Source organism: Mustela nigripes, chromosome 5 (assembly GCF_022355385.1).
Source record: "Mustela nigripes isolate SB6536 chromosome 5, MUSNIG.SB6536, whole genome shotgun sequence".
NCBI classification, from domain to species: Eukaryota; Metazoa; Chordata; class Mammalia; order Carnivora; family Mustelidae; genus Mustela; species Mustela nigripes.
The window spans coordinates 28,280,653-28,293,770 of NC_081561.1; the positions used below are offsets into that span (position 1 = coordinate 28,280,653).

General features: G+C 50.2%; 3 protein-coding genes across 3 annotated transcripts in view; 1 reads left to right on the plus strand and 2 right to left on the minus strand.

The window, feature by feature from the left end:
- Window positions 1-2,469, minus strand: part of ABHD16A (abhydrolase domain containing 16A, phospholipase) — a 15,634-nt gene extending 13,165 nt beyond the window's left edge. The window contains exons 1-4 of the mRNA XM_059399859.1: window positions 2,262-2,469; window positions 1,216-1,272; window positions 451-517; window positions 129-215 (exon numbers count right to left, since the gene is read on the minus strand). Of these exons, the coding sequence (XP_059255842.1) occupies window positions 129-215; window positions 451-517; window positions 1,216-1,272; window positions 2,262-2,393 (343 nt within the window). The 5' untranslated portion in view covers window positions 2,394-2,469. The remainder of the gene's footprint in view (window positions 1-128; window positions 216-450; window positions 518-1,215; window positions 1,273-2,261) is intronic.
- A 3,298-nt stretch (window positions 2,470-5,767) lies between these two features.
- Window positions 5,768-8,835, plus strand: LY6G6F (lymphocyte antigen 6 family member G6F). The gene is made up of 6 exons (XM_059399860.1): window positions 5,768-5,825; window positions 6,618-6,947; window positions 7,027-7,290; window positions 8,272-8,427; window positions 8,610-8,676; window positions 8,811-8,835. Exons 1-6 carry the CDS (start codon window positions 5,768-5,770, stop codon window positions 8,833-8,835), a joined length of 900 nt encoding a protein of 299 aa, XP_059255843.1.
- A 1,562-nt stretch (window positions 8,836-10,397) lies between these two features.
- On the minus strand, window positions 10,398-12,055 carry LOC132017803 (lymphocyte antigen 6G6e-like). The gene is made up of 3 exons (XM_059399861.1): window positions 11,693-12,055; window positions 10,943-11,074; window positions 10,398-10,815 (listed from the first exon to the last, which is right to left on the minus strand). Exons 1-3 carry the CDS (start codon window positions 11,742-11,744, stop codon window positions 10,499-10,501), a joined length of 501 nt encoding a protein of 166 aa, XP_059255844.1. The 5' UTR covers window positions 11,745-12,055; the 3' UTR covers window positions 10,398-10,498.
- Window positions 12,056-13,118: the final 1,063 nt, after the last annotated feature.

Below are 13,118 nucleotides of genomic sequence, written 5' to 3' on the forward strand. Positions count from 1 at the left end.
AAGGCAGCGGCTTAACCCACTGAGCCACCCAGGCGCCCCAAAAAAAAAAATTATATTTTCAAAAGCTATATAATATACTATATAATCTAGTGAAGGCTAGATTCAAACCAGGCTCCCTCTGGACCTACCTCGGAGACAGGCCACGCCTGCCAAGAGTAGTAGTAACGTCCCAGCATAGTGAGAAAACGGCACCACTTTGGACAAGCTCAAGTAACCTAGGAGGGGAGAGGCATTATGTGAGAAGTTTTCCCCACTGCCCCTTGGCATCTCTTCCCAGGACAGCCCCCACCTCCACCCCATACCCTCTCTTTGGGACAGCCATGCCCTTGGAGGAAGAAGATGCCTCATGGAAGAGGGAAGCCAAGCCATCCTCACAGGTCCCCTTTCCTCTTTAGCGGGGGTTGGCTCATTTGCCAACAACCTGCCCACCACCTTTGAAACCACACTGACCTTTCCTGTATAAGTAGAAGAAGGCGAAGGGAGAGGAGTAGTAAGAGATGGACCAGAAGACTGAAGCCTGCAGCAGAGAGACAGGGACAAGCAATCAATACACACACAGAGGTTTGCCGTTTCCAGGCCTAGGCTCTGAGCAAAGTGGATAACCTGAGGGAGATCATATCAAGGACCTATTCTGTGCATAACACAGTAGGTGCTTAATATTTGTTGAAAGGCAACATATCAGAGCATAACAGAGGCTGGGGAGATTAGGTATATGTTCCCGTTTCTTCCTCTTGTCTCCAGACATAATTTCACCACATTTAAAGGCCAGTTTCTTTTTCTGCTCAAATTAACCAAGCCTTTTCAATCAGCCCTGCTCAGGACAGTGCCTGGCCTGGTCCCCAAGAGATGCACAAACGTCACCATAGGAACTCTGCCAGAGAAAACAGCTGTCTTTGCAGCCAAGAGGTTAGTTGCCAGGGAGGACAAGTCACTGGGGACCACAGGACTCAGCACCTGCAGACAGTCCCAAGAGTAAACACATTTTCCTCAGGGCTCAGGCTGCCCCACAGAAAGCAGTGCACACACCAAAGGGGAATGCCAAGTATGTGTGCTTGAGAGCGTGTCCACACGTATGTTGGAGAGGTAGGCTGCAGAGCCCAGAGCATCCCCCACCCCCCAGGAGCGCTGCCTTCCCCCACGCTGGGGAGGAGAAAGTTCGGGAAGGCAACTGGATGGGAAAAGATGCAGTAGTCCCAGACATCAGGGCAGACATACCAGTGCCAGAATGCTGTCAGCATGCTTCTCCAGGGCACGAGGTTGGTAGTACGTATCCTGCCAAAACAGACAGCCGAGTCAAGGACCATGTCCACTGACAAGTCCTTCCTTTTCCCTTTGAGAGCCCAGACGTGTGTCCCTGGGTTCTAGCCTCCAAAGTTATCCCTCCTGGGACATCCCTGGCTCCCTAAGAAGCCGCTCTTCCCAACCCCCACTCTAAACTCAATTTCCTACCTCAGACCATGAGAACATAGTGGCCTGGACTTGCGAGCAAAAGTGACAGCCTCACTGGACATTTCGTGATCCTTTTTCATGACCCAGTTTCAAATGGGTTGTGGGCATGTGCATATGGGGACAGGAGTTAGAGAAGAAAGGAGAGACACTGTGACAACTTGAAGAGGGAAAGAAGATCAGAAGTAACAGTGGGGTGATTAAGGAAGAGAATGTGGCTGAGGGCGGGCAGCTCTGGAGGGCAATAAACACAGTCTGAGACTACCAATGAAAAGGTAGAAAACATGTAGGGGCACAGTCTACCACCACCCCCAGCTTTCACGGACGTGATGACCCTAGGGCCTCCAAGATAGGGTGGGCGGTTGGGTGGGGGTCAGCGGATACGTATGTAGAAATCATCTTGAAATTCAAGGCCAGGGTGGAAGGAAGATAAAACAGAACTGGGGAGGGCACTGAGGCAGAAGAAATCGAGAGTCTGACGGCAGAATCATCCAGCTCTCGAATCCGCGCTGGGTCTCTTCCAGGACTTAGAGTCAACTGGGACCAGCACGAACCACGAAAGGCAGGGTGGGGGGCCTCGAAAGGAAAAAGCAAGGAGTGGTAGTCAGAATGAGAAAGCGGTGGCAAACGGCGATAAAGGAGGAAGCCGGTCCGCAGGCGGGACTTTAACCCAGGAAACACAAAGAGCACTTTGCAGACAACTGGCTTGACAAGCAGGCTCCACCGATTTCCAATATTGGGCGCTGCTGGGGAGCAAAGGCCGCAAAGGGGTTTGGGCCGTACCATGTTTTTGACCAGGGGAGAACTCGACTCACCCAGGAGCTGGAAGGGGGGGTAGTGATTGAAGTTGGAGTCTCGGGGACGCTGGACGGGGCCCTTTCTGAGTCCCTTTCCCGGTAGATTTTGTAGAGCCGGGGGCCTAGGACGCAGCTCAGCAGCTTCGCCATGGCCCCCGCTCCGGCCGCTGCTCTCCCAGCAGCAGGTCCCCTTACCGGCCCCGCCCTTCCCCGGCCTCTAAGGTATTGCGTGCCCTTGACGTCAGCACGTACAGGCTCCGCCTCGAGCCCTGGGACGGTTTTCGTGCAGATGGACCTACGGATAGAGCAATGGTCAGAAATTAGTTGGAGGCGTTTGGAACGCTGAGAGTTAGAACGTATCAGGCGAAGTTAAGTCCCCCCCCGCCCCCGCCTTTTAAAAAAAATTCCTTAATATTGACAGACTCTCGAGCGACAGTGGGAATGAAGGGTAATGATTAGGAGCACTTGGCAAGAGCAACAAAAAAGAAAAAGTGTTTAGGAATAGATCTAATCAAAGAAATGCAAGATTTCATGAAGAAAATTATGAACGTTTTTGAAAGAGCTAAGCAAAGCCTTGAATAAACGGAGAGCTGCATCGCAGTCATGGATAGGAGGATTCAGTATTGTTAAGGGGTGTGAAATACGGTCAAAAAAAAGAGAAAAGATGAATTATCGCTCTCAAGCGTGGACGAATCTCAAAACCGTAATGTTGAGGGGAAAAAAGAAAGCCATAGGTTACATACAACCTGACACCATTTGTACATATAACGTCCAAAAATAAAATTTAATGATCAAGAGAGTGAAAGAAAGAGCAAATTTAGAATAGTGTAACACAGCATAGAGAACCTTTGAAATGGTAATACTGTTTCTTATTAGAGATTCAGGTTTGTTTTCTTTTTCCTTGTACCTTACACCCACATAAAATATACATTCTTTAGCTTTTTATTGCAGTAAACACGTATACAGAAAAGTGTGCCATTTCAATATATCCATGTACTCAGCCTCCAGATCAAGAATACATTATACCACATCTACAAGATCTTCCTCAGATCACTACCTGCCCCACCAAGGGTAACCACTATCTTTATTTCTAAACTCATAGATTAGTTTTGCCTAATTTCATACTTTACCGAAATGAAATCATACAAATCATGCTCTTTGTTTCCTGCTTCTTTTACTTATTATGTTAGGTTTGATATAGTCTTTGGTATGCATAGAATATTTAATCAGAAACAATTTTAAGGGGGCACCTAGGTGGCTCAGTTGATTAAGCATCTGCTTTCAGCTCAGGTCAAGTTGGGCTTTCAGTGGGGAGCCTGCTTCTCCCTCTCCCACTGTCCCTATCCATCCATCCCCACCCGCTTGTGCTCTGTCTCTCTCAAATGAATAAAATCTTTTTTAAAAAAGGAAAAGAATTTTAGAGTTAAAAAAACACCCAATTCAGGGACACCTGAATGGCTCAGTGGGTTAAAGCCTCTCCCTTCAGCTGGGTTCATGGTCCCAGGGTCCTGGGATCGAGCCCCGCATCAGGCTGTCATCAGCAGGGAGCCTGCTTCCCTTCTCTCTCTGCCTACTTATGATCTGTCAAATAAATAAATAAAATATTTAAAAACAACAACAACAACAACACCCAATTCAAAGAGAAACAGGCATCCTTATGTTTATAGCAGCATTATTTACAATAGTCAATATATATGGAAACAGCCCATGTGTCCTTTGATTGATGAATGGAGAAAGAAGATGTGAGATACGTGTGTGTATACACATACACACACACGCACATATATCTCTATAAAATATTATGCAGCCATAAAAAAGAATGAAGTCTTGCCATTTGCAATGATATGGATGGAGCTAGAGAGTATAATGTTAAGCAAAATAAGTCAGCCAGAGAAAGACAAATACCATATGATTTCAGTCATATGTGGAATTTTTAAAAAAGATTTTATTTATTTATTTAACACAGAGAGAGCATGCACAAGAGAGCACACGCTGGGGGAGCGGCAGAGGGAGAAGGAGAGGCAGGCTCCCTGCTGACCAGGGAGCCCAATGTGGGGCTCCATCCCAGGACCCCGAAATCATGACCTGAGCATGGTAAAGGCAGATGCTTAACTGACTGAGCCACCCAGGCATCCCCATATGTGGAATTTAAGAAGCAAAACAAACAAGCAAAGGGAAAAAAAGAGAGAAAGAAACAGACTCTTAATTACAGAGAACAAACTGATGGTTGGGGGAGTGGGTGATGGGTGGAAAAGGTGATGGGAATGAAGGAGAGCACTTGTCATGAGCACCAGGTGATGTTTAGAAGTGTTGAAGCATGATATTGTATACCTGAAACTAATAAAACACTGTATGTTAACTAACTAACTGGAATTAAAACAAAAACTTAAAGGGTCTCCTGGGTGGCTCAGTTAAGTGTCTGCCTTTTGGCTCAGGTCATGATCCTAGTCAGGATCCCCCAGGGGTCCTGGGATTGAGCTCTGCATTGGGCAGAGCTCCTGTGGGGAGTCTGCTGCTCCCTCTCCTTCTGTGGCGCTGCTCCCTCTCCTTCTGTGGCACACCCCCCTCACGTTCCCGCACTCTCTCTCCAATAAATAAATTTTTTAAAAAATAAATAGATCACCCATAAATTTTTTTTTAACTAACCTTTAAAAATAAACAACACATTTGGGGCACCTGAGTGCCTCAGTGGGTTAAAGCCTCTACTTTCAGCTTGGGTCATGATCCCAGGGTCCTGGGATCCAGCCCTCCATCGGGGGCTCTCTGCTCAGAAGGGAGCCTGCTTCCCTTCCTCTCTCTCTCTCTGCCTGCTTTTGCCTACTTGGGATCTCTCTCTGTCAAATGAATAAAATCTTTAAATAAATAAATAAATAAACAAATAACACATTAAAAACTATTAGAGCTATATGAAACTCTGTTTTGAGAATCCTGCCCGGGGTAGAGGGATTTGGTGAATTCTCCAGGCCCCTGTTATCCAGTTCCTTCAGTAGTAACTTAATACACTCATTAGGGGCTCAGAAGAGGTCAGTGGTATGCCAGGGAGCCTCAGGGAAAGTCATTCTAAATTATTTATGGAGTATTGACTAGGTATGCAGTCTTATGCCAGGTTCTGTGGAGACCAACATGAAGACTCAGGTTCTTCACTCATGGTTGGCATCTCTCCTAGGGTGGAGGAAAGAGCACAGAATGTACTTCCAGACTGAATGAAGGTAGACAGCTGTGCCGCCTTCTGCAGAGGCTTTTTAGCACAAAGTCTTTGATCTGTCTCCTTCAGCTGATGTGGAGTCCGAAGTGTAAGGAGATCCTCTTCAGAACACCCTGGGCTGAGTCTTTTCCCCCTCAGAACTGAAAGGTGGTGGTCACTTTTTCCCCAGTAAATATGAAGCTGGGCTTTATCTCCCCAGCATTCCCATCCCCTCAGAGGCCCATGTCACTCCAAACCAGGGAGCGTGGGACTGTATCTGGGTTTTGTTTCCTCTGCAGGACACCAGGTCCTGGGCGAGAGAACTTGGCAGCCTCTCCCCATGGCGGTCTTATTCCTCTTCCTTCTGTTCCTATGTGGAGCCCCCTGGTCTGCTGCAGGTAAGGAGGAGGAAGTGGGGGATTCTTTGGTTATTCGGAAGGTTGTAAGGAACTACTGCTGTTTCTCCTCAGAGCCTGGGGAAGGCATTTGACTCAAGGAGATAGATTTACCCCAGCGGATTCCCCACTTCCTCTAATTCTTGGGAAGACCCAGAGACAATGAGGGTCCAGGTTATGTATAGTTTCTTTTTTAAATGTTTTTAATGTTCAATCTTTTGAAAATTATTTATTAATTTGTCAGAGAGAGAGAGAGTGCGAGTGAGCACAAGCAGGGGGAACAGCAGGCAGAGGGAGAAGGAGGCTCCCCACTGAGCAGGGAGCCTGATGCGGGCTGGATCCCAGGACCCTGAGATCATGACCTGAGCCCAAGGCAGATGCTTAACTGACTGAGCCACTGAGGTGTCCCTAATGTTTAATTTTTTAATCTGGGGGCTTTTGTTTTGTTGTCTATTTTTGTTGTTGTTGTTATGTACAGTTTCCTTTAGAAAATAAGAATAGATGAGAAAATGCATCCAGAAAAGGAGAAAGGAGAGGAAGAGAAAGGGTCTTTGCCAACTATTCTAGCCTTTTTTCTCTTGTCTTCAGATTCCTTCACCCACTGGAGGAGAGGGGAGGAAGGCCCTACTTTATCCTCCCCTCCTCACTTCTTCATAGCTGTCACTTGAGAAAGTGCTCATAGCCAGACCCATGCTGGGGGAATTCCCAGGAGGGGCAGAAGCTGGGGGTTGGAGGTCAAGTGGGAGCTGTTGATCTGATGGCGATTTCTAGTCTCATACAATCTCCTCCCCACAGACAATATCCAGACCATCTTTGTAGCCTCGGGGGAGGTGCTGGAGCTGCCATGTCCCTTACCGCCCACCCTGAGTGGAGATGAACTCCTATCCTGGTTCCACAGCCCAGCAGCAGGTTCCTCCACTGCCCTGGTGGCCCAAGTCCAAGTGGTCAGGCCAGCCCCAGACCTCGGGAAGCCCACCAGGGCATCCAGACTCAAACTACTGGGGAACTTCTCACTGTGGCTGGAAGGGTCCAAGGAGGGAGACGCTGGTCGGTACTGGTGTGCTGTGCTGGGTCAGCACCACAGGTACCAGAACTGGAGGATGTATGATGTCTCCGTGCTCAGAGGTTAGTGAAGGCATGTAAATCGGGGGCCACTGGAGGTCAGGAAGCCCAGCAGAGAACTAAGGTCCCTCTCTTCCCACAGGATCCCAGCTATCTTCGAGGGCTGCCGATGGATCCCACTGCTCTGTCCTCATGTGCTCTGTGGCCCCTGCCAGACGCCTAGACTCTGTGACCTGGCTAGAGGGAAAGGGTCCTGTGAGGGGCCGTGTACAGTCATTTTGGGGCGATGGGGCTGCCCTGCTCTTAGTGTGTCCTGGGGAGGGACTCTCTGAGTCAGAGGAACATAGAGCAAGAATCATCCGCTGCCTCATGCCTCACAACAAAGGGGTCAGCTTTAGCTTGACAGGTAAACTGAGGGAGGATTTGGGAGAGGATATTGCCTCTGGCACATTCTGCACTTGCTGGCTAGAGGAAGTGGACATGACTTTGTAATTGGCCAGATTTGGGTGGGTGGGGGTGATTTCTGGTGGAGCAGACCATCACCTGTAGGAAGAGGGCCTTTTCTCTCATTGATAACTCCCTAATAGAGAAGGGGTTGTTTAAGCCAGCTTTCTGGTGGAAGAGACCATTGGCCAAAAGGGATGAGAAGGATTCTGGTGGAATATACCATTAATTACAAATAGGGTGATCTATGACTTTTATGGAATATCTCATAACAGACATGAAGAAAAGAATTATTGATGGGGGAATTGTCTTTTGAAGTAAAGATACATGTGCTAATGTTATAATGGACTACTGTGAGTGAAAATAGAAGGGGAAAAAATATATAATTGTTTTAACAATTAGAAGTCCATTACCCACAGAAAGAATGCTATTGAATGTAGAATGACCCATTTATGAGGCAGGAGGGAGGAGCAAATGGACATTATTTTGGTAAGCAAAGGCCAATTAATGGGTTTTACTTCCCTCTACACCCTCAGCACCTAATACGGTGCCTGGCATTTGGTGGGCACTCAGGGAATGCTTATGGACTAAATGAGTGAAAGAAAGAATGAATTGGAAGGCACTACTTTGTCCTGGAAGTTTGGATTACTATTAAGGATATGAGGAAGAATTGCAGTTACGGCTGATGGTCTGTTCTGGAGTTAGCTGTCCATAGGTGGATACAGGTGTGTTGATATTTGCTACCAACAGAAGTTGATGGGGTCAACATGAGAGGCTTGAATATGGGCAAAGTGGGATGGTGGAAACTAGGGACAAAGAAGCTTATGAAGTCTTTTGGTGGTAAGAGCCTGCTGGACTACAGGGGGAAAGCCTCTCTCTGGGGCATGGGAACAAACCCCTCACTGCGTCCCTCCTTATCCCTGCTGTCTTGCCCTTACTGTAGCCTCCACGGATGCCTCCCCTGCCCTCTGTGCCCCTTCCACGGGCTGGGACGTGTCCTGGATCGTGATGCTCTTGCTCACAGTGGGTCAGGGGTTCACCATCCTGGCCGTCAGCATCGTGCTCTGCAGACAGAGGGCCCAGGGGACTCAGTGCAGAGGTGAGTCCCAGTTTCCTCCCAGGGGGAAAGAAGAGAGCATGTGTGAGTGGGTGGGTGGCAGAGGGTTGGGCTCACGTCTTGCCTCTATCCCTACCTTCTCTAGGGGAGGAGGTAGTAAGGAATATAGTTCTGAGTTATCTGGTGATTTCTCTGCTGCACCCCATGTAACTCCTTCTTCCCAGGTGCCTCAATTCCTCAGTTCAAACCTGAAATCCAGGTCTATGAGAACATCCATTTGGCCCGTCTCAGGTGAGGAACACTCCAGGGTGCAGGCTTAAATCCCAAGGAGACTGGGGTTGGGGTGGGTATGGGGGCCCCTGTTCCTGAGGAGGTAGAGAATGAAAGTATCTTTAATCTGTCTTTCTGCTTCACAAAACCCACAGCCCACCTGCCCCCAAGATCAAATGATCTCCATGACATCTGCTGGAAGTGTGATCTGCTGTCCCTCTGGCCATCTGGCACCTGAGGCTTCGCCTGAAAACCTGGCAAGGAGGGGAAGGGCTTCGAGTGCTGCCCTACAGTCCAGCTGATCTCCAGCAGTCACGCTGTGTGTGTGTGTGTGTGTTCAGGGGCGCTGAAGGAAAGCAAAGTATTATTCTGCGATGTCACCTGTGAGATCACAGGTGTGATCTCCTGTTTCATAGCAGCCAGTAAAGGGGTGGTCCTGAGCCCTCAGTACCATGGGACTGAAGGGGAGCCCAGGGTGGCTGCTAGGGGGTGAGGAGGGGTGGGGATGGGCAGAGATGAGACAGGAGAATCCAGAGATTTGAGCAATTCTGGAGAGTCAGTCTCAGGAAACCACTGGACAAATGGAGGCAACTAAAGAAGAGAGAAGGGAAGGGACTCGAGTTAGAGGAAAGAGACAGGCAGGGAGAGAAGACAACAGAAGCACCAGGTGGGAGGACTGAATGACAGAGAATTGGAAGAAGACTCAGGTTGCCCTGAAATTAAGCCCGACCATCCCCCACCCCCATCCCCCTCATCCCTGCTCCGTCTCGTTTGCACAGAGAAGTGGAAGGAGAACACGCACCTTTAATCAGACCTCAGACTTCCTCACACGGACAGGGAGGGCACTGAGTCAGGACGGGGTGGGGTGCACTCCCAGCCGCCCTCCTTATCCTAGCACTTCCTGTGGCATCCGGAGCCGAGCAGTGAGAGGCTTATCAACATCCTGACACCCTGGGAGGCCCTAGAGTCACATGCTATCTCTGGGGGTAGAGGGAGTGTCCACAGGGGTGGTGGGTGGATTCCCTGGTGGGGTGTGTGCTGGGCTGTCTTTGAGCCATGGACAAGCCTGAGCTGGTAGAACAGGGAAGGGCACCGATGCTCCTAACTGGTCTGTTCCTGGTCTCAGGCAGAAAGGAGCCAGTGTCCCCCACACACCATCGCAAGCAACTCCACCAGACACCCTTTTGTGTGTCTGCTCAAATTTGGGCCTCACTGGAAGAAATCTTTCTCAGAAGTGTCATCGAAAGCCGCCATGCTACAGGGGCTCAAGCTAAGCTATTAGCAAGAAGGAGGACGCAAATGACACAAAGGGAGAATGAGGTGAAAGTTACAGTTCACGTCCCAGCAGCCCAGCCCAACCCACCAGGCAGCTCTAGTTTGCTTTTAAAGAGAGAGAGGTAGGGAGGGAAAGGGAGAGAAAGAGCACACACACACACACACACACACACACACACACACACACGGCAGTGTCCTAGACTCTCAGATAGCACTTTTATTAAATTTACTCTTCACAGTTCCCCCCAAGAACCTCCTTCCTGAGTTCTTGAACTGCCAAATTAATCTTTCCTAGCAAGACTGTCGTCCTCACCATACCTGGTGCCCCTTCAGTCCCCTTGCCTGGGACCCCCAGCTTCATCAAACTGCCTACCTTGACCAAGACCTGGAGCTGAGATAGGGCATCAGCCGTGGGCATCTAGAAAAGACAAAAGACCTAGAACAGATATTGTTTATGAGGCGGGGCTCTGGGCAGGTGCCTATCCAGGCTAGAGTGGTGCCCACAGGAACCAGACCTTGGGAGGGGTCTGGGAAGGTGTGAGGCTGGGAATCAGAGTTCTCTACAGAATCAGGTTCTTGGGCATATCTCAGATGCAGGGGTCTCGAGGGCGGTGAGGAGGGGGGCAGAGTCCTGGGTTGAAGGCTGCAGATTGGCTTGAAGCCAGCGGAGGAGGGGGCCTCCCCAGGTGAAGCTGGCTGCAAGGAGGAGCAGGGCGGCGAGTAGGGGGCTGGGGAGCGGCCGCAGCGTGGTGGCTGTGTTGCACAGGTCTTGCTCACAGCAGTGGTGCCGCAGAGCGTAGGAGCGTGACCAGTAGGTGGCATGGCCCTGCAGAGGGCACTGGGCCCGTGGGAGGCAGCCCTTCCGCTCGATGATCTCATTCTGCTCTGTGGGACAGAATGAGAGAATGCTGAGGTCCAGGCAGGAAGGAGGTAAGGGCAGTGGGGCAGCAGGAAAAGCAAGATGGATGGATGGAGACTGGCCTAGAGAAGGGCCATTGGGCCAGAGTCCTACCTGAGGTGCCAATACTGATGCCACAAGCTTCGTCCTCCTGACACTCGGTGGGAACCGGGTAGCAGGGTTTGGCAAAGCTGCAGGTGTAACAGCGGAGCCGACCTCGGGCAGGGGGCGGGGGCGTGGTGAGACCTGTGGGGGGGGGGGGGTGGGCAGAGGAAGAGGAGAGACAAAGAGGCCTGTGAGAGGCTGGAGCCCAGATAAGGGAGAGAGATTCATGCAGAGCGGTGACTCACAAAGTGGGGAGAGGGAAGCGGGGAAAGGGAAGGAGAAGGGCAGACAGAAGTCGCAGAAGAGACACAGGGAAGGGAGGAGAGACAACTCAGGAAAAGAAAAATCGCAGAGGCAAGAGGGATCCAGAGGTTGTGAGAAACACACAGATATGACAGAAAACAAGAGAGTCAGAGACGAAGGCAGAGCGTAACACCAAAAGCCAGACCCAGGAAGGCAGGGTGGCAGTGAAAAAGTTAAGCATATGGTGCCCCAGACAGAGAGCAAATAAGAATTGACACTGACCGCAAGGTCCCTGCAAAGAAGCAAGAGGTGAGATAAGGGAACAGGGGAGACAGAGGACAGAGGCATGTCAAGATGCTTCAAGGAAGAGAGAGTTATTCATTCTCAAATGCCTTGGAAAAGAAACTTCTGGTTCCACCTTCTCCTGGCCTGAGGCCATTCCCAGGAGCTCTTCTTTCTGAAGCCCATGCAAATCTCTGCTCAGCATCCCCGCTTCTCCCACCTGCCCCCCCTTACCCAGTGCCTCACAGAGGAACAGGATGCACAGGAAGATGCTGGAGGGGCCCATGGCTGGACCCAGGGCTCAGGAGTCTGGGAGAATGTGATCTGCACCCAGAGATCCCGAGAGCTGGAGCATCTGAGCGAGACAGGGAGGGACCAGTAAACAAACACACCTAGGGAGTGAATCTGGGGGGTGGAACCGGGACCAGATTCACCAGCCTGACGCAGTAGAGGCCCTGGTCCCGCAGCTCCTATGTCCCACACCTCTCACATCCTCCCTGCCCCCTACTTGAGTCGGCTAGAGCCTTCGGGGTCTTCTCTGTGCTGTGCTTTGTGCTTTCAGCTGTGTCTGCCGCTCCAGAGTTCTGCCTGGCACCTTCCCCCTCATTCCTCCCCACCTCCCCTGGTCTCAAGCTGTTCTCGGCTCTTTCAGCTCAGTTCCCTGTCTTTGTTTGCTTCATCCTTCCCCTCTCCGTGCACTGGAGTCTCTCAAGGTCACCCTCCGAGAAGGCCTGGCCCAGCATTGTTTCAGCGTGGTGTCTGTATGTGGAACCAACAATGCCCTCTCCCACCCTTCCCTCCACACAAAGCTCAGCTGCATAAGTGGGACCCCACCCAGCTTCACATCCCTTTGATCCCCCCAAGCCTCAACATTTGTACCCTATAATTATCTCTCCCAGTTTTACTACTGTGGAGGAAGGAATTAATCATGGGTGGGGCCGGAGGGACAGATGTGTTTCCACTGGGGGGGTGGTTGCAGAAAGACTGGGAAGGAATGCAGGGAAAAGATTCAGGAGGTGATGGTAGATTCTGGAAAACTGAGGTTTATGACCTTGAGGGAAGAGAGCCTGATCTGGGGAATCAGAGCAGGGATGTATTAGGAGTAAGAAAGGGGAGGGAGGAGGGCAGAGGAGACAGATATCCTTTTTTTTCTTTTCTTTTAATCTCAGGACCTCTTTATACTCATAAACATTACTGAAGGCCCGAAAGAGTTTTTCCTCTGTGTGGGTTAATATTGCTATTTACTATAGTATTTACTATATTCAAAATCAACACAAAGCGTTTTAAGTAGGTTTATTTAAAAATAAAAATAATAAATCTATCACATGTTAACGAAACACAGTTTTGTGAAAAGTAATTTCTTTCCCAACAACACAGAAAAGGAGTGTTGCTCTCCACTTTGGGGAATTACATAAAAGGCTGAATAGAAGATGGCCCAGTTGTCACATGGCTTCTGCCCTTAGGCCATTGAGACCTGTTGTTTTGGAGACAGTACGCTGAGAAAAGCCAACCTCCTGTACGTTTGCAAGTGGGAAAGGAAGACCATTGAGGACCCTCTGGCCAGGAGTTCTGGGGCCACAGCCTGAGAACCGCTGCTGAGGGTGGAGCCGTCTGGGGACTCCGGAGGGCGGGGGGGGGGGGGGGGGGGGGGGGGGGGGGG

What these genes read in the sequence shown, in the direction of transcription:
- LY6G6F (XM_059399860.1), top strand. Translation starts at nt 5,768, where the DNA reads ATGGCGGTCTTATTCCTCTTCCTTCTGTTCCTATGTGGAGCCCCCTGG. An exon ending in TGATGTCTCCGTGCTCAGAG is followed by an intron (nt 6,948 to 7,026) that starts GTTAGTGAAGGC and finishes CTCTTCCCACAG; the next exon opens with GATCCCAGCTATCTTCGAGG. An exon ending in GGTCAGCTTTAGCTTGACAG is followed by an intron (nt 7,291 to 8,271) that starts GTAAACTGAGGG and finishes CCCTTACTGTAG; the next exon opens with CCTCCACGGATGCCTCCCCT.
- LOC132017803 (XM_059399861.1), bottom strand. Translation starts at nt 11,744, where the DNA reads ATGGGCCCCTCCAGCATCTTCCTGTGCATCCTGTTCCTCTGTGAGGCA. An exon ending in GTTCCTCTGTGAGGCACTGG is followed by an intron (nt 11,075 to 11,692) that starts GTAAGGGGGGGC and finishes CCCCCCCCACAG; the next exon opens with GTCTCACCACGCCCCCGCCC. An exon ending in CATCAGTATTGGCACCTCAG is followed by an intron (nt 10,816 to 10,942) that starts GTAGGACTCTGG and finishes TCTGTCCCACAG; the next exon opens with AGCAGAATGAGATCATCGAG.